The sequence below is a fragment of the Mytilus edulis genome, chromosome 8 (genome assembly GCF_963676685.1).
Source record: "Mytilus edulis chromosome 8, xbMytEdul2.2, whole genome shotgun sequence".
Lineage (NCBI taxonomy): Eukaryota > Metazoa > Mollusca > Bivalvia > Mytilida > Mytilidae > Mytilus > Mytilus edulis.
Window position 1 is genome coordinate 73,676,943 of NC_092351.1, and position 19,040 is coordinate 73,695,982.

The 19,040-nt window shown below is 31.2% G+C and overlaps 1 protein-coding gene across 1 annotated transcript; it reads left to right on the forward strand.

Moving 5' to 3' along the window:
- Positions 1–5,137: 5,137 nt before the first annotated feature.
- LOC139486249 (E3 ubiquitin-protein ligase TRIM45-like) lies at positions 5,138–18,647 on the forward strand. Its single transcript, XM_071271033.1, has 4 exons — positions 5,138–5,972; positions 8,584–9,303; positions 16,695–16,766; positions 18,317–18,647. Exons 1-2 carry the CDS (start codon positions 5,209–5,211, stop codon positions 8,633–8,635), a joined length of 816 nt encoding a protein of 271 aa, XP_071127134.1. The 5' UTR covers positions 5,138–5,208; the 3' UTR covers positions 8,636–9,303; positions 16,695–16,766; positions 18,317–18,647.
- The last annotated feature ends 393 nt before the right edge of the window (positions 18,648–19,040 follow it).

Genomic DNA, 19,040 nt, shown 5'->3' on the forward strand with positions numbered 1-19,040 from the left:
CTTTTTTTTTTATTGTAAGTGATTCGTAAAATAACATCGTTTAGTTGTTTGTCATGTTCGCAACTCATCTGAATTCTTGTTGCCATATTTCATGAATTTTCTTGAAACTTTTGTAGAGTTTCCAGCTTAGATGTTATCAAATTAACTTGATTATTTTTTTAATTTAATTAATTGTACAACTGAAATCTTCTTATACTAGTAGTTTATATTAACTAATAAAATATATAAATTGATATGGAACTAAAACAAATCTCTTATATCCTTTATTTAGTTTGGAATAATTGTATTAAACTAAAATTTCATTAAAAATTTTAATATTTCCTATGTTACCCCTAAAATCTACTATTTTTCCTTATGAAAAAGTGATAAAATGTTGCATTTCTATAAAGTTCATTAATTATTTTTAACAGTTAAATACTTATAAAAACACCTATTGTTATTATATAAACATCTATTGAAATATTTTTGTTGGCATTCAAGGAATAGGTAACATATAAAATGTTGGCATTCGCGGAAGACACCGTTATTTCACCTAATTATTATCAAAATGTTTTTATTGCAATCAAATCTTCTCAACTTATGTTTGTCCTCACAGAGCCCTTAAGCATTTCAAAAGATAATCCTTTAATGACACATTTATTATATTCCTTTGAAATCCCTTAATGATGTCTTAATGATTAAGTGATCAATGTAAGAAACAAAATTATATGATAATTTATTTATTTTTTACCACCACCTAAGAATTTTAAAAGTGACTTTTCCAGTTTCATGCCTCCTACTACTCCATCAAAGAGTATAGACACAGGTATGGTGCAGTACATGATGTTGACATCTACTTGTCTGAGCCATGTGAAGAAATTTCAATCAATGCACTGGAAGGATGGAAGTCAAATTCAGTGTGCCTTTCTTCTTTGGCTAATACAGCTATCAAGTATTTAGCCATTTCACACACATCAGCTGCTGTAGAAAGGCTTTTTATACGACCACAAAAATTGTTGGTCGTATATTGGTATCACGTTGGCGTCATCTGCGTCGTCGTCGTCCGAATACTTTTAGTTTTCGCACTCTAACTTTAGTAAAAGTGAATAGAAATCTATGAAATTTTAACACAAGGTTTATGACCATAAAAGGAAGGTTGGGATTGATTTTGGGAGTTTTGGTCCCAACATTTGAGGAATAAGGGGCCAAAAAGGGCCCAAATAAGCATTTTCTTGGTTTTCACACTATAACTTAAGTTTAAGTTAATAGAAATCTATGAAATTTTGACACAAGGTTTATGACCACAAAAGGAAGGTACGGATTGATTTTGGGAGTTTTGGTTCCAACAGTTTAGGAATAAGGGGCCAAAAAGGGCCCAAATAGGCATTATTCTTGGTTTTCGCACAATAACTTTAGTATAAGTAAATAGAAATCAATGAAATTTAAACACAAGGTTTATGACCACAAAAGGAAGGTTAAGATTGATTTTGGGAGTTGAGGTCCTAACAGTTGAGGAATAAGGGGCCCATAGATTCCAAAATTGAACTTTGTTTGATTTCATCAAAAATTGAATAATTGGGGTTCTTTGATATGCCAAATCTAACTGTGTATGTAGATTCTTCATTTTTTGGTCCCGTTTTCAAATTGGTCTACATTTAGGTCCAAAGGGTCCAAAATTAAACTTAGTTTGATTTTAACAAAAATTGAATCCTTGGGGTTCTTTGATATGCTGAATCTAAAAATGTACTTAGATTTTTGATTATTGGCCCAGTTTTCAAGTTGGTTCAAATCGGGGTCCAAAATAAAACTTTTATAAATCTCCTGCTTACAAAATTTTTCGAAAAACTAAGGATTTTCTAATCTCAGGCATAGATTACATTAGCCGTTTTTGGCACAACTTTTTGGAATTTGGATCCTCAATGCTCTTCAACTTTGTACTTGTTTGGCTTATAAATATTTTCATATGAGCGTCACCGATGAGTCTAATGTAACCGAAACGCGCGTCTGGCGTACTAAATTATAATCCTGGTACCTTTGATAACTATTTACACCACTGGGTCGATGACACTGCTGGTTGACGTTTCGTCCCCGAGGGTATCACCAAATAAAGGCAACAGTAGTATACCGCTGTTCAAACTCATAAATCCATGGACAAAAAACAAAATCGGGGTAACAAACTAAAACTGAGGGAAACGCATTAAATATAAGAGACACAACACTACAATGTAACACACACAGAAACGGACCAAGCATCAGACAAAATCCCACGAGAAAAACAAATATAACATCAAAACCAAATACATGAATTTGGGATAGACAAGTACCGTGACACGTCTTATCGCAATGTGAATTTACACTCAAAATTAAGCGAAAACATACGACGCAACGTTAAAATGTAACACACACAGAAACGAACTATAATATAACAATGGCCATGTTCCTGACTTGGTACAGGACATTTTTAAAGAAAAAAATGGCGGGTTGAACCTGGTTTTGTGGCATGCCAAACCTCCCCTTTCACCAACCCAGTAGTCAACACTTCGGTGTTGGCATGAATATCAATAATGTGGTCTTTTTTTATAAATTTCCTGCTTACAGAACTCTGAATTTTTCTAAAAATTAAGGGTTTTTTAATCCCAGGCATAGATTGCCTTAGCCGTTTTTGACACAACTTTTTGGAATATTGAATCCTCAATGCTCTTCAACCTTGTACTTGTCTGGCTTTATAAATATTTTGATATGAACGTCACTGATGAGTCTTATGTAGACGAAACGCGCGTCTGGCGTATTAAATTATAATCCTGGTACGTTTGATAACTTTTGGAATATGTCTTAAATGCCATACATGTACATACTATTCGTCCTTTATCTTGGTTATCGACATCACTAAAGGTTATTCAAAAAGGAGATTTTTTTTAATTAAAGAGGAAGGGACAATTTGTCGGCAATTTGTTTCATTCGATAAGATAGGTAAATAATGTTTTAAATAGCCCGATAGATGCTATTTATAGTACATAAAAATACGTCACATCATTTATTTTCATACCTTGAACAGGTATTCCTACAAAAACAAGGCCATGACTATTGATTTTTTAATATTGATTTTATTTTATTATTAACATCCTTTATGCAAGGTGCCATACCATGTAACTTCTCAAGGAGCCAAATGATACCGAACTAATTCAAATCGTGATTTTCTCATTCTGAATATGTATATCTGTTACACAGTATTTGTCCTGGTCTTTTAAGGTTTTATCGTCTATAAGATTAGACAAGAAAATACATGTGCATGTATATATTTTAACCGCAGAACATCTTACATCAGTTGGTCATAGATCACCCTGTGTTACTACTTCATGTTGTATTACCTTTTCTGTAATTTTAACAAATCGGCCCTTCGTTGTGATACAGATGCAACAGCTTCTTGATGTTTTACCTACAATCACGATTTGTAGTGTAATTGATTTGTTCTGTTATGTTGTTTTATTTTTCTGATGAGTTATGTACCCGTGTATAGACGGTGGTAAAAATTTCAGTACTAGTATCTTTACAGTTTGTGATTTGGCGACAAAATTGTTGTTGACTGCATTTGTTACATATAATACCATGTTCAAAAAAGGTTTCGACGAAATGTGTTTTGTTGTTATGAAAATTGTATACAATGGCCTTATTTTAAGTTATGTGTATATTACACCCGCAACATGTAGGCTTAATTTCTATAGAATTAATTCTCGTGTTATTGGTTATGTACAGGCACCTACATCAGTTTGACGGCAGTTGTCCCTTGGATATATGTAATAACGTAAACACATGAATAGAAAGTAATTCAAGAGTATGGACAGTCATAGGATTGCACACAATAAGCGATACATTGTTTTTTCTTTGATACACGTAAAATTATTTACTAGTACACTAACTGAATAGTCAAAATGAACCAAAATGACTCTATGAATCAAGCAAACAACCGAAAAAATATGATAGAAACTTTAAAATTTAATATAACAACACAAAAAAATGCAAAAGTTCTGAGCGAGGTTCGAACCCTTTCTTCAAAACCGTCATTTATTAGTAGTTCTGTGCTCTACTGGTGGAGCTACGGCGATTCTTATCATTATGACTCTTATTTAGAAACTATATTGGTACAATTTATCGATGTTACAATTTTTTCTTTAAAAAGTTGTTTTTTATGTAATAAGGACACACTAAACCAATTTCATTTTTGAAGTAAAAAGTAGTATGAATAACAACAGTCATAAAAAGCATAACTTTTCTTTGGTTTGAAATGTCCTTCTTGGGGGATTCCCTGTTTTTTCCACATAAAAACACCCGAAAATCCGGATATTGGACTTTCATCCTTTTTTAGGGTTAAATTAACTATTGATCACACATATCATACTATATGTAAATCGAGATATTGATCAAAAAGCATTTTTATTTTTGGTTTTTATAGGAAATTTTACTCTGTTGGCACTTTTTGAAATTGGCCCTTCTGTGAAAAAAATCCTCGGCATATTGGCCCTACCTCTTTTTATTCTTAATTCTCGAAAGACTGAGCTCAATACCATTGTTATTCATTAATTGAACATTATAACATTTTAATAAGAATAATAGAAAGTGTTTTATATCAATATCTTGTACCCTTAACAATGGTATACATATTATTTAAATTGATCAATATATGCAAGTTAAATATATAGCATTAATACACTAAATAAATATGTGTAAGCAGTCAGGTAAAACGTAACCGAAACCTAGTCAGTACAGGTAAAGATATGTAATCACATAATTCGGCGGTCATGTTTGATTGTGTATCCTTGTATAGTCGGTTGAGTTAAATGTTATGAATCGCTCATTGAGTAATGAATCAGATTTATTTAATAAGATTCAATACACACAATTTGATAAGTGTTAACAAATACTATAATTAATATTTTATTATAGTTTCAAAACTTCTTTATGAGTAAGATTTCAATGGTTTGTACAAGGTATCTTATAACTCAATATTATTGCTTATGTTTGGAACATTGACTAAAAGAAGTTATTTGACATATTTTATATTTGTGATATAAAGTTTAAACAAAATTAATTCATTTGAAAAGCCAATCTAAATAATTCATTCAGGTTTTCATAATAATTGTAATATGTATTTACGATAAAGCTGCCAGAGTACGCACTAATATTAAACGAACTAGCCAAAGGTTGTCGATAGTGATAACAAAAACATACAAAATGGCACAAGCTGCTGCATCGACTTGTGAAATATGTACTGGCGGACCAGGTGAACACTACTGTCAGCAGTGTGATCAGCTATTTTGCGGAAACTGTAAATTATCTCATTTACGCGCAAAGTCTTGTAAAAACCACACTTTTGTAAGCGGACGAGATATCAACCAGGAAGAAAAACTTCTTTGTACGGACCACAAGGAAAGTTTCTTATTCTACTGTCAGGATTGTGATACTCCTGTCTGTAGAATTTGCTCCGTCGAGAAACACAGTCGCCATTTGATGACAGACCTGACTAAATCAACTAAAAAACTTAGATCTGAACTTGCCAAGGTTATTGAATTAAAGGAAACAACATCGAGGCAAAACCTAAACACAATTGAAAGGTACACAAAAGCTTACCGTGAGGAAGTCAAAGCAGTCATCAAGACCATAACTGAAGAGGGCAACTACTGGAAGAAACTTATTGATAAAAAAATCGAAGGTTTTGTTAAGCTTGTGCAGGATAAGGAACAGAAAGCATTACATAATATGTCTGCACTAATCAAAGTTCATCGTAAAGATTTCGAAAACTGTCAACAATGGCAAAAAAACATCAAAGAAATGGAATCGATAGCAGATGTACTTTTGTTAAAAAAACTTAAGAAACTTAAAGTTGATGTGGACAACATAGAATTACAGCAAGTTCCTGAAAGGTCATCTGTGTCATACAGAAACAAAAAGCCTTTAGGTACAGAAATAGACAGCCTATTCGGAGAGTTACAGTTTAAGTAAGTTATCAATTCATAGAAAAAAACTAATTATGGTGTTAACAATTGCCCCGTATACGGAATATTTTCTTAAATAAATGATATCTCTATCTGTGGAATGTGTGTCTTGTAGCAATGCAATCGGAGCAAAAGATGCCAAACAGACATTTAAAGGCGTTCTTAAAAACAACCGACAACACCATGACATCACAAAAACAAAAAACAAAAAACACCAAATGACAAACAACACTACATAAAATAAAAAATTGTTATTACACTAACGAACATCTGTTGAACATACTTCAAGAGGTAAACAGACAAAGCAGGTTAACGAATGGTTGTAAGATAAGAACACCACATTTTTATGATTGATACTACGGATCTAGAAAAGACAATGTTGTTAGAAATTTTTAAAAACAGACTAATTTTGTACGCTCATTTTGATACGACGAAGAGTCATTTTTGGCTCGCTTGGTATGAACAGAAGTCCACATTGAATGTATCTCAATTATAAGAAAATAGAAATCAGACACTTTGATAGAACGACACATTTAAGCATCTGGCATTTCAACTTTATCTTTAAGACTTTTTAAATAAATCAAGGTTTCAGCATCATCAATCCAGTTGAAAATTGATTGATTTGGATTATCGGAATGCGGTATCTTATACTTACACCGTTCTTTGGCATATTTAGGTATGAGTGTCTCTATTAAATGTACACCATGAATATATACATAGAACAACTTATACCACTATTGAAACACAGCTATTGACATTTATCTAGCACTTAGTTATTGTCAATAATTTTGGACTCTCAGTTACTGAATGATTTAACTGTTTTGTAGCCAATCCTGCACTTAAAACGGCACGTGTGATGAATAAGCTACTGTCATAACTGTTCATTCTTTATGTAAAAAAACTGTGTTCGAAACTGTTTTGACCATTCTTGTTATCTTTGTGATGGTTGTGTTAAGATCATGTATTTAGCACTTCGCATACTTCAGTTATAAAACATCTCCATCTTTTAACCCTCTTAATTGTAGCTGTCCTTGTGGTGATTAGTTACATGAAAGGAACTTCGGAAATTAATCTAAAACAAGTGTTATTTTTCTATTAATAATTCCTGGTGTATATAATCATTTTGTTTTCATTTTGTGCTTGTATAAACCACATAATTATTTCCCTACCTTTAAAAGAGATGTTTTTTCCTCATGTTTGGCATCCTACATATTTTTATTTTCTGAAACCTAAAATATACCTAAACTTTTTTGTATATGACATAATGAAATTCTAATCAACTTACCTTTTATCATATATTTAGTAGTAAATAAAGTTTAGTTTTTAATATTTGATAAATAGCCTGCTGTTTAATCCATATCGCGCAACTTTGATGCGCACCCTTTATCACACCTTTTATCACACTCCTACTTTTTGGCACACTAAATGCAACTATAAAAAATACAAAACACACAAAACAAATACAATAAATAAAATATTTTTAAAACAACAGCAAGCAAATTGTAAGGTAAGTAATTCTTTTAAGGCTTTTAAAACAAGACAAAAGTAGAACTGAAGGTAACCCAGTGCTATGGATCCGAAAACAGTTCATATAATATAATACTCTCCTGTAAAAATATATGATAAAGCCTCTAAAACATTGCAAAATCCGTAGCACATTCCATACCACCTTCGACCAATATCATCTCTTGGGGATAAAGGCCATTGGGTTGATATTTGTGTCTCGGGATGATACGACATATGATACAGATTTTGCCATGTATCATTCTCTATTTATCATATACTTAGACTAAATAACATATGATTTTTACTGTATAATAATTGCATCAAATTTACGTAGATTCCATATTTTTCAAATTGGTGCTTAAAGGGCTGATATGAAAAGTTTATCACATGCTTCCATTGTTATCACATGCCTTTCCATAACGTTATCGCATGGCATTCCGGTGATACTCGGCAAATTCCGGAAAATACACCTCAATGCAACGTTTTCAGTGAAAAACATTACAAAATAGTGCACAAAACAATTATAAAGATACTGAAAAATATATTGTGTAAAATAATAATAAAAAGATAAAAATAAGAAACAAACAAATTATTAAATAAATACATGTTTTATAAGTTTCAAATATAATTTAGAAAGCTACTTTGAAAAGGCTGAATTTTCTAACAGTCTTCATAATGTATATTGTTAATTTGTTTTGTCGATTCGTTCATATTAAAATGTTGTTTTTTCTCTCTGCTGAGGCATATGGTAGAAATATTTCATGTCAAATGTTCTAAATTTGGGGTCCGACGTACGTGAACTTTTCACTCTTTGAACTTCTATTTGGGAACCACGTAAAATGATCAATATATGAATCTGTTATTTTTCTCCATTGTTGAAACATATGATTAAAAGATCATAATATGTCATTTTTCATATCGCATGTATTACCAGCCCTCTTGAAAATCAGCCCTCGACCCATGCGGCTCTTGGGCTGATATTGAATCTAGGGCTGATAATACATGAAATATGAAAAATGCCATGTAATAATCTGATTATATCTATTTCTTGTATATTATATTAACCAATTTCAATAAGCTTATTATGTAGTGATGTTTTGTGTTTTAGAGAAGGTAAAGCGTTAATGGCAAAAACTGAAAACCAGAAAAATACCAGGTAATACAATGCATCTTTTGTTTAGCAATTTGAAGGTAAATATATGAGCATAAACTCTACTCAACTGTATAACTCTAATGATTAAAGACACAGTAACATAAACATTAAAAACTGAAGATGAAGACAACGTCGAAAGCACAACAGAAATACAAGATAGAAGACCAAAATTTGCAGTCCAGCATTTTGTTATTTGAAGTGACTTTCAGAGTTTATGTAAAAACGAACTGCAATATGCTGATAACAAATAATTGGCTAGATATTCGTAAATGAACAGTGTTTTTCTAGATGTTCTTTAAAAAAACAATGGGATGTGTTATGATTGCCAACGTGACAAATTTTCACTAAAGTTCGAATACAATTTTTTACACAATTACAGGCAGCAGTCAGGCTTTCAATAAGATACACAAAGTAATGCCGTATAGTCCGCTATGGAAGGGTTTCTTTATTGGCAAAAATGTGCTTGGAACATGACGTTATACCAATGTTTTCGTTGTAAACTAACACACTTTTTTGCACAAGTTACGGTTGTGTCATATTCGTCTTTTCCTTATGGCAGTGTGTTAATGTATTTACATGCTTTTTCAGAGATAAGAATTACATCCTGGTTAATATTATTTTAGGTATAAAGAATCACAAAAGAAATACAAATACAGATGTAATCATTGTAGGTAAGTAATAAAATGTCAACATTGAAAATGTTGTTTTTATAATTGTCTGGGGTGTTTTTCTCTAATTTATTGAAACTTTATGTCGAGTACGTTTGGTTATTTTGGTATTACTATGATAGAACTTTTTATTGCTGACATTATCATTTGTTATGATATACCATAGTATACAGAAAATGTTTCCCATGATTGGTACTATCAAAGTTGATTTAGATATATTCAGAAAAAGTGACTTGAGTTAAGGAGTTGTATTCAATTTGAACGAAATAACACCAAAGCGAATTATCATAAAAGCTTATATACAGTATTATATTCACTGTAAGCCAGATGACAGAAAGAAATATTTAAACTAACGCGACTGACAGTTGTATGTTCAAATATTTAAATATTTGAATTGCCTGTGAAAGATTAGAAATCATTTAGTACTTTTTATATAACAGACACCATATCAACACGAACCAAGACATAACGAACATGTACTATGTCTCCGATGATGCGTTTAACATGTCTTATTTCATTAATATTAAAGCAATATATTTACTATATTCAGAATATTGTTTTGTTTATCTGGACAGCGGTAATGTATTTGTATATTATCAGTGAATGGATAAAACGGGAAAAAGCTGACAAAAAAATCTTTGGACTCTTTTTTTAATTCAGTAATGAAGATAGTTGATATACGTATTCAACATTTTAAAGAACATTTTACTATTAACAATAACCACACAAAACCTATTTCTCGTATCAAACATAAACTAAAAGAACTAGCCAAGAAATTTGTTTTTGTCCCGGCCGATAAAGCTGCTAATAATATTATTATTGTTTGACATAAATTTTACATTGAGGTTCTGAAAAAGGAAATCACCAATTCACCAACATTCCAACTGACCCCATTTTCAGAAAACGACATCTGTAACAAACATAAACTTTTAGCTACCGCTTTACAAGCAGAGCCAAATACAATGAAAGTCCCAACTATGTACTGGCTTCCGAAGCTACACAAAACACCTTACAAATATAGATTTTTTTCGTCTTCAAGCCATTGTTCCACTACTAAATTGTCTATTCTTCTTACCAGCACACTTGGTACAATTAAAAACCTGATAATAAATTGTTCAAATAAGGTCTTCGAAAAAAGTGGAATTAATTACTTTTGGAGTGTCAAGAACTCGTTGGAAGTACTTGATAAATTGCATGCTTATATCGGTGATTTTAAATCTGTTCAAAGTTTTGATTTTTCTACCCTGTATACCTCATTGCCTCACATTCTCATTAAGAACAAATTCACACACCTAATTAAATGGGCATTTAAAAAGTCAGAATGTGAATATATATGTTCAAACTCTTTTAGGTCATTTTTTAGTAGCAATATACAAAAAAAAACTATGTCAATTGGACATGCTTTGATACTATATATGCCCTTGAATTTTTACTAGATAACATTTTTGTTCGCTTTGGGGATTCTGTATATCGTTAGATTATCGGCATTCCAATGGGGACTAACTGTGCACCACTTATTGCGGACCTGTTTTTGTATTGCTATGAGTTACAATTTATGACAAAAATAAGCAAAGACCCATCGATACAACATCTGATAAACAAATTTAATAATACTTTTAGATATTTGGATGATATTTTGGCTCTCAATAATGACGACTTCAGTATGTATATTAAAGAAATTTATCCTGTTGAACTTACTTTAAATAAAGCTAATACTAACAATGACCATTGCCCTTTCCTCGATCTTGATATCTATATCACTAACGGAAAGCTGAATACTAAAATTTATGATAAAAGAGATGATTTTTCATTTCCTATCTTTAATTATCCATTTTTAGATGTTGACGTTCCCTTGTCACCATCTTACGGTGTTTATATATCTCAACTTGTACGATTCGCTCGTGTATGTAACAATGTTTTTGATTTTAACGAGAGAAATTTATGTATTACTGAAGAATTATTACACCAGGGTTTTCGATATCACAAACTAGTCAAAATATTTACTAAATTTTAATATCGGTATAAGGAAATCATTCGTAAATATAGCTCAACATTCAGACTTCTTATACGTTCAGGTATTTCACATCCAATTTTTTATGGAAATATTTTTTATAAAGCACAAAGGTGTCAGTATTCACCGCAAAAATTAAAAAAACCTTTGAATAGACTTATTAAGAAGGGATATAGTTACGATACTGTTGTCAGGTCATTAAAGATTGCATATTTTGGCGTTAATATTGATTCACTTATAGGGTCTTTGCATCGGAACTAAACACATTTATTCAAAAACCAGTTGTTGGCATGACACGGGTTATGTTCTTCTCATATATGTTATGATGGTATGATACTAAACCCCTAACGGGAAGGATTGTGCCTGATGTTCATATGATGAAATCATAATCTTTCAGTCAGTTTAATTGAAGTCTGGAGCTGGCATGTCAGTTAACTGCTAGTAGTCTGTTGTTATTTATGTATTATTGTCATTTTGTTTATTTTCTTTGGTTACATCTTCTGACATCAGACTCGGACTTCTCTTGAACTGAATTTTAATGTGCGTATTGTTATGCATTTACTTTATACATTGGCTAGAGGTATAGGGGGAGGGTTGAGATCTCACAAACATGTTTAACCCCGCCGAATTTTTGCGCCTGTCCCAAGTCAGGAGCCTCTGGCCTTGGTTAGTCTTGTATTATTTTAATTTTAGTTTCTTGTTTACAATTTGGAAATTAGTATGGCGTTCATTATCACTGAACTAGTATATATTTGTTAAGGGGCCAGTTGAAGGACGCCTCCGGGTGCGGGAATTTCTCGCTACATTGAAGACCTGTTGGTGACCGTCTGCTGTTGTTTTTTTCTATGGTCGGGTTGTTGTCTCTTTGGCGCATTCCCCATTTCCATTCTCAATTTTATGTCTCTACATTTAGCACAAAAATAACCACCTCTTTGAATGTTTTATACTGTATTTTTTATTTTGTAATGCTTATCGTATTCTTTTTACAGAAATGAGCAGGTTGTAACGTAAGTATATTGTATTAAATGGACGATTACAGAAAACAAATATATATTATGGATTAACTTATTTTGAGATGGAAAATGTTTATTCATGGGTATGCTTTATTCATTTATCTTTCACTGCTTTTGAAGTAAAATATTGAAATATTGAAAATAAAGAATTCTTGCTAATGAAAAAATAAAACGCAAATACACGATCGCTAGAAAGATTAAATATCAGGGTATTGAGCTCCAAGCAATCCAAAAATAAAAATCAGTAGTACATAATTATATTAAGCAAAAAGACAACACCAAAACCCAAGTTAAAAAGACAAGACATTCATATAATATATAAAAAAACATAACCATTTGCTAACGTGTTGGAATTGTAGTGATTTTAGGACATGCCATAGCACACTGTGTATCTCCAATAGTGTGTTTGTAATATTCCTTTGTAAATAAAGTCGGCATATTGCCTTCAGAATGTATAGAAATCTTGAAGTGAAATTGTTTTCTCTAATTCTATTGAACTGTTATAACGGTAATATCTGTAAGAACACAACGTACCACATGCGTCTCGTGTACTCAAGTAAGAATTTGTGACTTCTTAAAAACACGTAATAAGGCACAAGCATGTATTTTTTTTACAGGGATAAACCAGTTGAATCCAGATACGGGTATGCATTAAAGTTTTAATTCTATTCAGTGCTTAAACATTATGAAGATTGTTTTATTCACATACAAAACTAAATAGCTCGTGCTTTAAATTATTTTTAGCGAGATTCTTAAGTGTATGTGAAATAACGTTTTTTTATATGAGAACAATGGTATATTGATGAAACTTCAGTAATCCAGTAACTAATGCTACATACTTTAGAGCATCTTCAGATTAACATGAGAGTTCATGTATTCATATTGATTACTTGAACTATATAAACAATTCATTAAACATAGACCGTTCAATTCTTTTAGCTTTCTTTTCTTTTGTTTTCGTGTTCATAGCATATTTGCATGATTCTAAATAAGCATATTTTTTTAACGTTCAATTACTGGTAATTTTGAAATATTTAATTTTTACTGTTGCGTATATTACGACAGATTTAGGTTTTTACAAAAAGATCAGTCACACTATAACTGTGATTGCATCATTTGAATGCACCATTGAATTAAGTCCAATTATATATGTTTTGTGTCTTATATTAGAGCAATTGTTTCCATTGTACAGTATGTCATAGGAATCATTAAATGATTATATTTATACCAGACACAGTAAAACTGTTTTATAAATGTTTGTTCAGCTTAAACTTTTCTTATGAAATATTTTTATTGGAGTTCAGGGGTATCTATGTAAGTAACACATATTTACCTTAATATCATATCACACTCATTCGTTCTTTAATGCATCAAAAAAGAAAAGTCTATCTCACATCAACAATAGTCATGCCTTTATATATTGCAAATGTGTTGATGAAGTTTACTTAAGAAATGATTCATGTAAGCCATAAATTGTTTGAAATTTTCACATGGCCTTGGCTGTGATATTCGAATTTTATCCTGAGCATTAGCGAGGTATAAAATTAACGAATATTAAGGCCCAGGCCATGTGTAAATTTCTAACAATATGTGCCTTCCATAAATTATTTCGATTCTAATATGACAAATACGGTCATTACAAAACTAAAGCGAGAGAGAATATACTGTGTGTGTTGCTGTTCTTTTTTACTCCCCGTTAGATAAAAACTCAAGCATTCTAAGAAATAAATGGCTTGCATGTGTTATTTCGTGAACAGCCGCTAGAAAAAAAACTGTTTAATTCTTTTTATCCTCCAATTCAACATTTGTCATTTTTAATTTACATGTTTTTCTCGTAAGCAACCGTCAAATCCAAAGTTGACATTTCAACTACGGAGCCGCCATGTTCTTGCTGAAATCAGTAAAATAATGAAAACAACACGTTTATATACTGAACGACTTTAACAACGCAACACTGATTTTTTTTACCAAATCATGTTTGATTCTATTACAACTACTTATCATACTTATTTCTCTTTACAAAAAATCAAAATCTGACTAACCTGTGGTTATTGATCATACCGAGTTTTTGAAGTCGCAGGAATTTCTTCCAGCGAAATTTTGGACTTATGAAAAATTGTTTCAGTTTTGTTTTGCTTTGTGAAACAGTTCTTTCAATCCTTTGCCTCACTTAAAAAATGTTGCATCTCCATATTGCCAAGACTGAGAAATAAAAAAACCGAATTAACCCATAAGAATACTGCAAACATGAACATATAAACGTGCTGCAACCATACTGTATGAAAAAAAACTTGTCCTTCAAACAACGATACAAGTAGACAAGATTTGTTACTGGCCATCAATGAACAGATAAACGTGTAGTGACAATGAAACGTCAACAGAATTTGATAACGCAACGTCATTTGCTAGACATGTTTGCGACCGCAACGTCAACTGCTAATCAAATTGCCGAGTGCCATTGTGTACAGATTCATGTCATAAATGTTTCCCACCAACTGAATTGCCAAAGAATCGACTGAGGAATACCCTTTAAAGCCCTCAAGTTCCAACCGCATAATTGCCCTTACCAATTAATGGGTTGAACAAATGCAAAATTAGAAAGTGTAACAGAATCCATAACTTGTCAGAAAGAATTTTTTTACCTTTCTGAAAATCATTTTGGCGTTTGTAACAGGCAATTTTTTGCTTTTCACGGTGACACATTTATTCAAAAATAACAACAAGATAATCTTGTGTTGCGTTTCTAAAGTCGGTCAGTATATATGGGAATAATACAATACAATAGAAAAGTAAACTAAAACCAACCTCAAAATCAATTTAAATACAATAATATACATGTTATACGAATTTAGATTGTTCATGTAACAGAAAACTTTTAACTCTAACGTTTTCATTTGTATGATGTCATGTTTTGAAATGACTTAAATGCGCCAAAATCAGTAATAGACTTTCGCGGAATGTTGATTTATTTTGATTTTGTTGATTTTGTCGAGCTCTAGTGCATTACTTCTTTTAATTATGCATCCGAATGAGAATACAAGTTATTTTTCTTATTTTTAAATGCAAGTTTTAAAACAATAAAATGGGCAAAGGATTTGTAAAAAGGTTCCAGTACATGTGGATTAACGTGGGAAGTGTTTTGTACCAGCCAGCATTATGTATATATCTGAGTCGATATATCGAAAATGGTATCACGTATTACGACAGATTAAGATTTTCACAAAACTATCATTCGTACTATAATTGTGAAAGCATTGTTTGAATTCACTGAATTAAGTCCAATAATCATTATTTTGTGTGTAATATATTAGAGCAAACATTTATATATTACAGTATGAGATGAGAATCATTAAAAGTTAATAATTATACCAGACTCAGTAAACACATTGTTTTTAAATGTTTGATAAGCTTACCTTTTTCTAATTTCTTTTTTTTTTTGCAGGAAAGGTTTGTGGATGTAAGTAACACAGATTTACCTCAATCCTATCACAATCTTGTGTTCTTTGAGATGTTAATGTATGACAAATGAAACTTCAATTAGTTGTCCTTGAGACTAAACACAATAGTCATGTCGTTATATATTGCAATATGTCTTATTGAATTTAACGTTATTTCTTTTATTACCTTAAGTACAGCGCAAATTATCCGGTTATAGTTATATATAAATTAGTAGTTTAGTGTGTGTAAAACACATATTTAGATAAATGCAAACACATAGCTTAAAGTAAAAATAAAACATGACCAAAAACAATTTGACATGCTGATAGATTTTTTTTTGCGGTCGTATAAAACATTACAGAGAAAATGATATTGTTCGCCAGATAATTGATATAACAGACTATAGTGAATTAAAGTAATGAGGGAACATACAGTTATTCCTCTTATATAAAAAAAAAACAATGTCAAAGTAAAAAAATGGTTATTCCACTTGTATACATTTGTTGTTATTTACAAAGAAAATGAAACACTGTTTTATCTGGCGTGCATGAATATGCAGTAAAATGTTTTGTTTTATTTTACTATAATTGTAGATGACTGTTTAAAAAATCCTTGGTTTATTTTGATATTACAAAAGTCAGACGAAAGGCTACATGCATGCAATAGAAGGTTCATCAATTGAATACAGTTTAAATTTAAAACCGTGTCTCTTTTATGTTGTGCCAAACCGTATAGAATTTGTAAATGTATATTTGTTTTTGTAATGAAAAAAGATATTTGATCGAACATGTATAGCATATGAGATACAATTCTTCACAATAGTAGCGAGAAATTTGTTTTATAATTTTTATTCGTATTAGCTATTTTTATTGCCCTTTGATATACATCTATACCTCTTCTGTAAAGTAATGCAGATAAACAACAATAGTTGTATAGTATAATTTTAACTATTTTTACGGGTGTTTTATTTATCTTTTTAAGTGTGTGCACTAACAGTAACTGTAATTTGTAAGTATTTGCCCATTTAAAATGTTTTTTTAAGCGAATCCTTATTCATTTTACTGCCAACCAGGGACTGTCTGAAATTGGTACTATTTGAACATGACCATTCTATTTAATTCTATTTTTTCGTATTTTCTTCGGATAGTTTAGATAATTCTGCCTATATGTACTCTATGCGAGTGACCGACTTGTGATCGATTTTGATCTGCAGATTACTAAACATAATGAAATAGTACTTCAACATACTAATACAATTTAGACTTGTGGTCATCCTATGCTTTGACCAATTATGTTCATCTTTTTATTTCTGATTCATAACCAATAATCACCAAAAAAAAGTACAAACTGATTCTATTTTATCAATTATGAATTTGCATCTGACTACAGCTATACAGTGGTTCAAATTGCTATGTTTTGATTTTGTATTGCAATTTCTACTGTATGTTTAAGATAAACACTCATTCATTTGAACTAATTGTCATTTAGATAATTGAAATATAATTTAGTACGCCAGACGCGCATTTCGTCTACATAAGACTCATCAGTGACGCTCATATCAAAAGATTTATAAAGCCAAACAATACAAAGTTGAAAAGCATTGAGGATCCAAAATTCCAAAAAGTTGTGCCAAATACGGCTAAGGTAATCTATGCCTGGAATAAGAAAATCCTTATTTTTTCGAAAAATTAAAAGTTTTGTAAACAGGAAATTTATAAAAATGACACCCGTCAATAATACAGACAACAGCAGAAACTCACCAACAGGTCTTCAATGGAGCGAGAAATTCCCGCACCCGAAGACTATTTACCGGATTTGTTATAACATTAGCAACATAACGGGTGCCACATGTGGCGCAGGATCTGCTTACCCTTTCGGAGCACCTCAGATCACCACTAGTTTTTAGTGGGGTTCGTGTTACTTATTCTCTAGTTGCCTATGTTGTGTCGTATGTACTATTGTTTGTCTGTTTGTTTTTTTAATTTTTAACCATGACGTTGTCAGTTTATTTTCGATTTATGAATTTGACTGTTCCTCTTTTACTGGATTGTAGAAATGTATTATATTTATAAAGCAGATCGTTCATGTCTTTGTTTTTAAATTGCGCATTCAGTCAAACATATTAAAAAGCTCTATGTACGTATATCATTTTACTTCTGTTTATGTTTGAATTAGATGTCTCTGTATCTTTTGAAAATGAGTTTCATCAGTGTAAAAGAATAAAAAATATTATGAGGCCTAGAAAGGCATGATGTATCTAGCAATATCACATTTATCATACATATCCGTATAAATTGTGTTAACAAAAAGTTATCACGTTTCAATTCAAAGCAGACGTGTAGACAATCATTTAATAATTATTGTAATTTTGAGACTGTGGACTTTACACATGAACAATCTAGCCAAACATTAAACACAATCATCAGTTAATTGTTATGTGATACAATTTATGATTACTATTTTGAAATATTCTATTGATTTATTTAAGAAATATTAAACAATTGCAATAACGTGGTATGTATGTTTTTGTTTTAATGTGTTATCATTTGTTATTCTAGCAACAATAAGTCATGTTGGCATGAGTTCATTGGAGAAGCATAGAACAGCTGACAACCCAAGGACTATAAGATATCATAGTCATTTGTAAACAGAGTACGTTTTAATGCAAACAACAATTACCGTCATCATATGATCCATCTGCCATTTAAGTGACATTTGTTTTTCTGTTAACTTTACCGAAAGAAAGGTAGATTCTTATTGACCACTCGATCTTTTTTCTGACACATTATCATCTATATTATATAGCACACAACTTTAATTGTTTCAAAAACATTCATATACATATGATGTATTTATAATTATATCTTTATATAATAAAACATTCATGTGTGGTCAAGCCTGATTATGTTTAAAATATCGTTTGAATTAGAAAAAAGTGACAATATATGTCACAATAGGAAAAAGAACTTCACACACAAAACAAGGTAAAACACAAAAGACTATTTGACCATTGTCTGCCACCTTAACTGAAATGTATAGATTATCCTAAATAATATACATATTATGTCACATGGTCAGTTTGCCAATTAGTAAAATCAGTCAAATCCTCAAATATACTGCTGTATAAATCAAGTTGTAAAAAAGAAGATTTGGAACGATTGCAAACACTTAACAAATGACCAAAGAACACAGAAATCAACAACATTAGGTCACCGTACGGCTTTCAACTATGAGCAAGGCCAATACCGCACAGTCAGCTTTAAAATGCCTCGAAATGACACA

Bases quoted from the DNA above. Each gene is read 5' to 3' on its own strand.
- LOC139486249 (XM_071271033.1), top strand. From the start codon at position 5,209: ATGGCACAAGCTGCTGCATCGACTTGTGAAATATGTACTGGCGGACCA. The intron at 5,973-8,583 runs GTAAGTTATCAA...TTTGTGTTTTAG, and splicing joins TTCGGAGAGTTACAGTTTAA to AGAAGGTAAAGCGTTAATGG.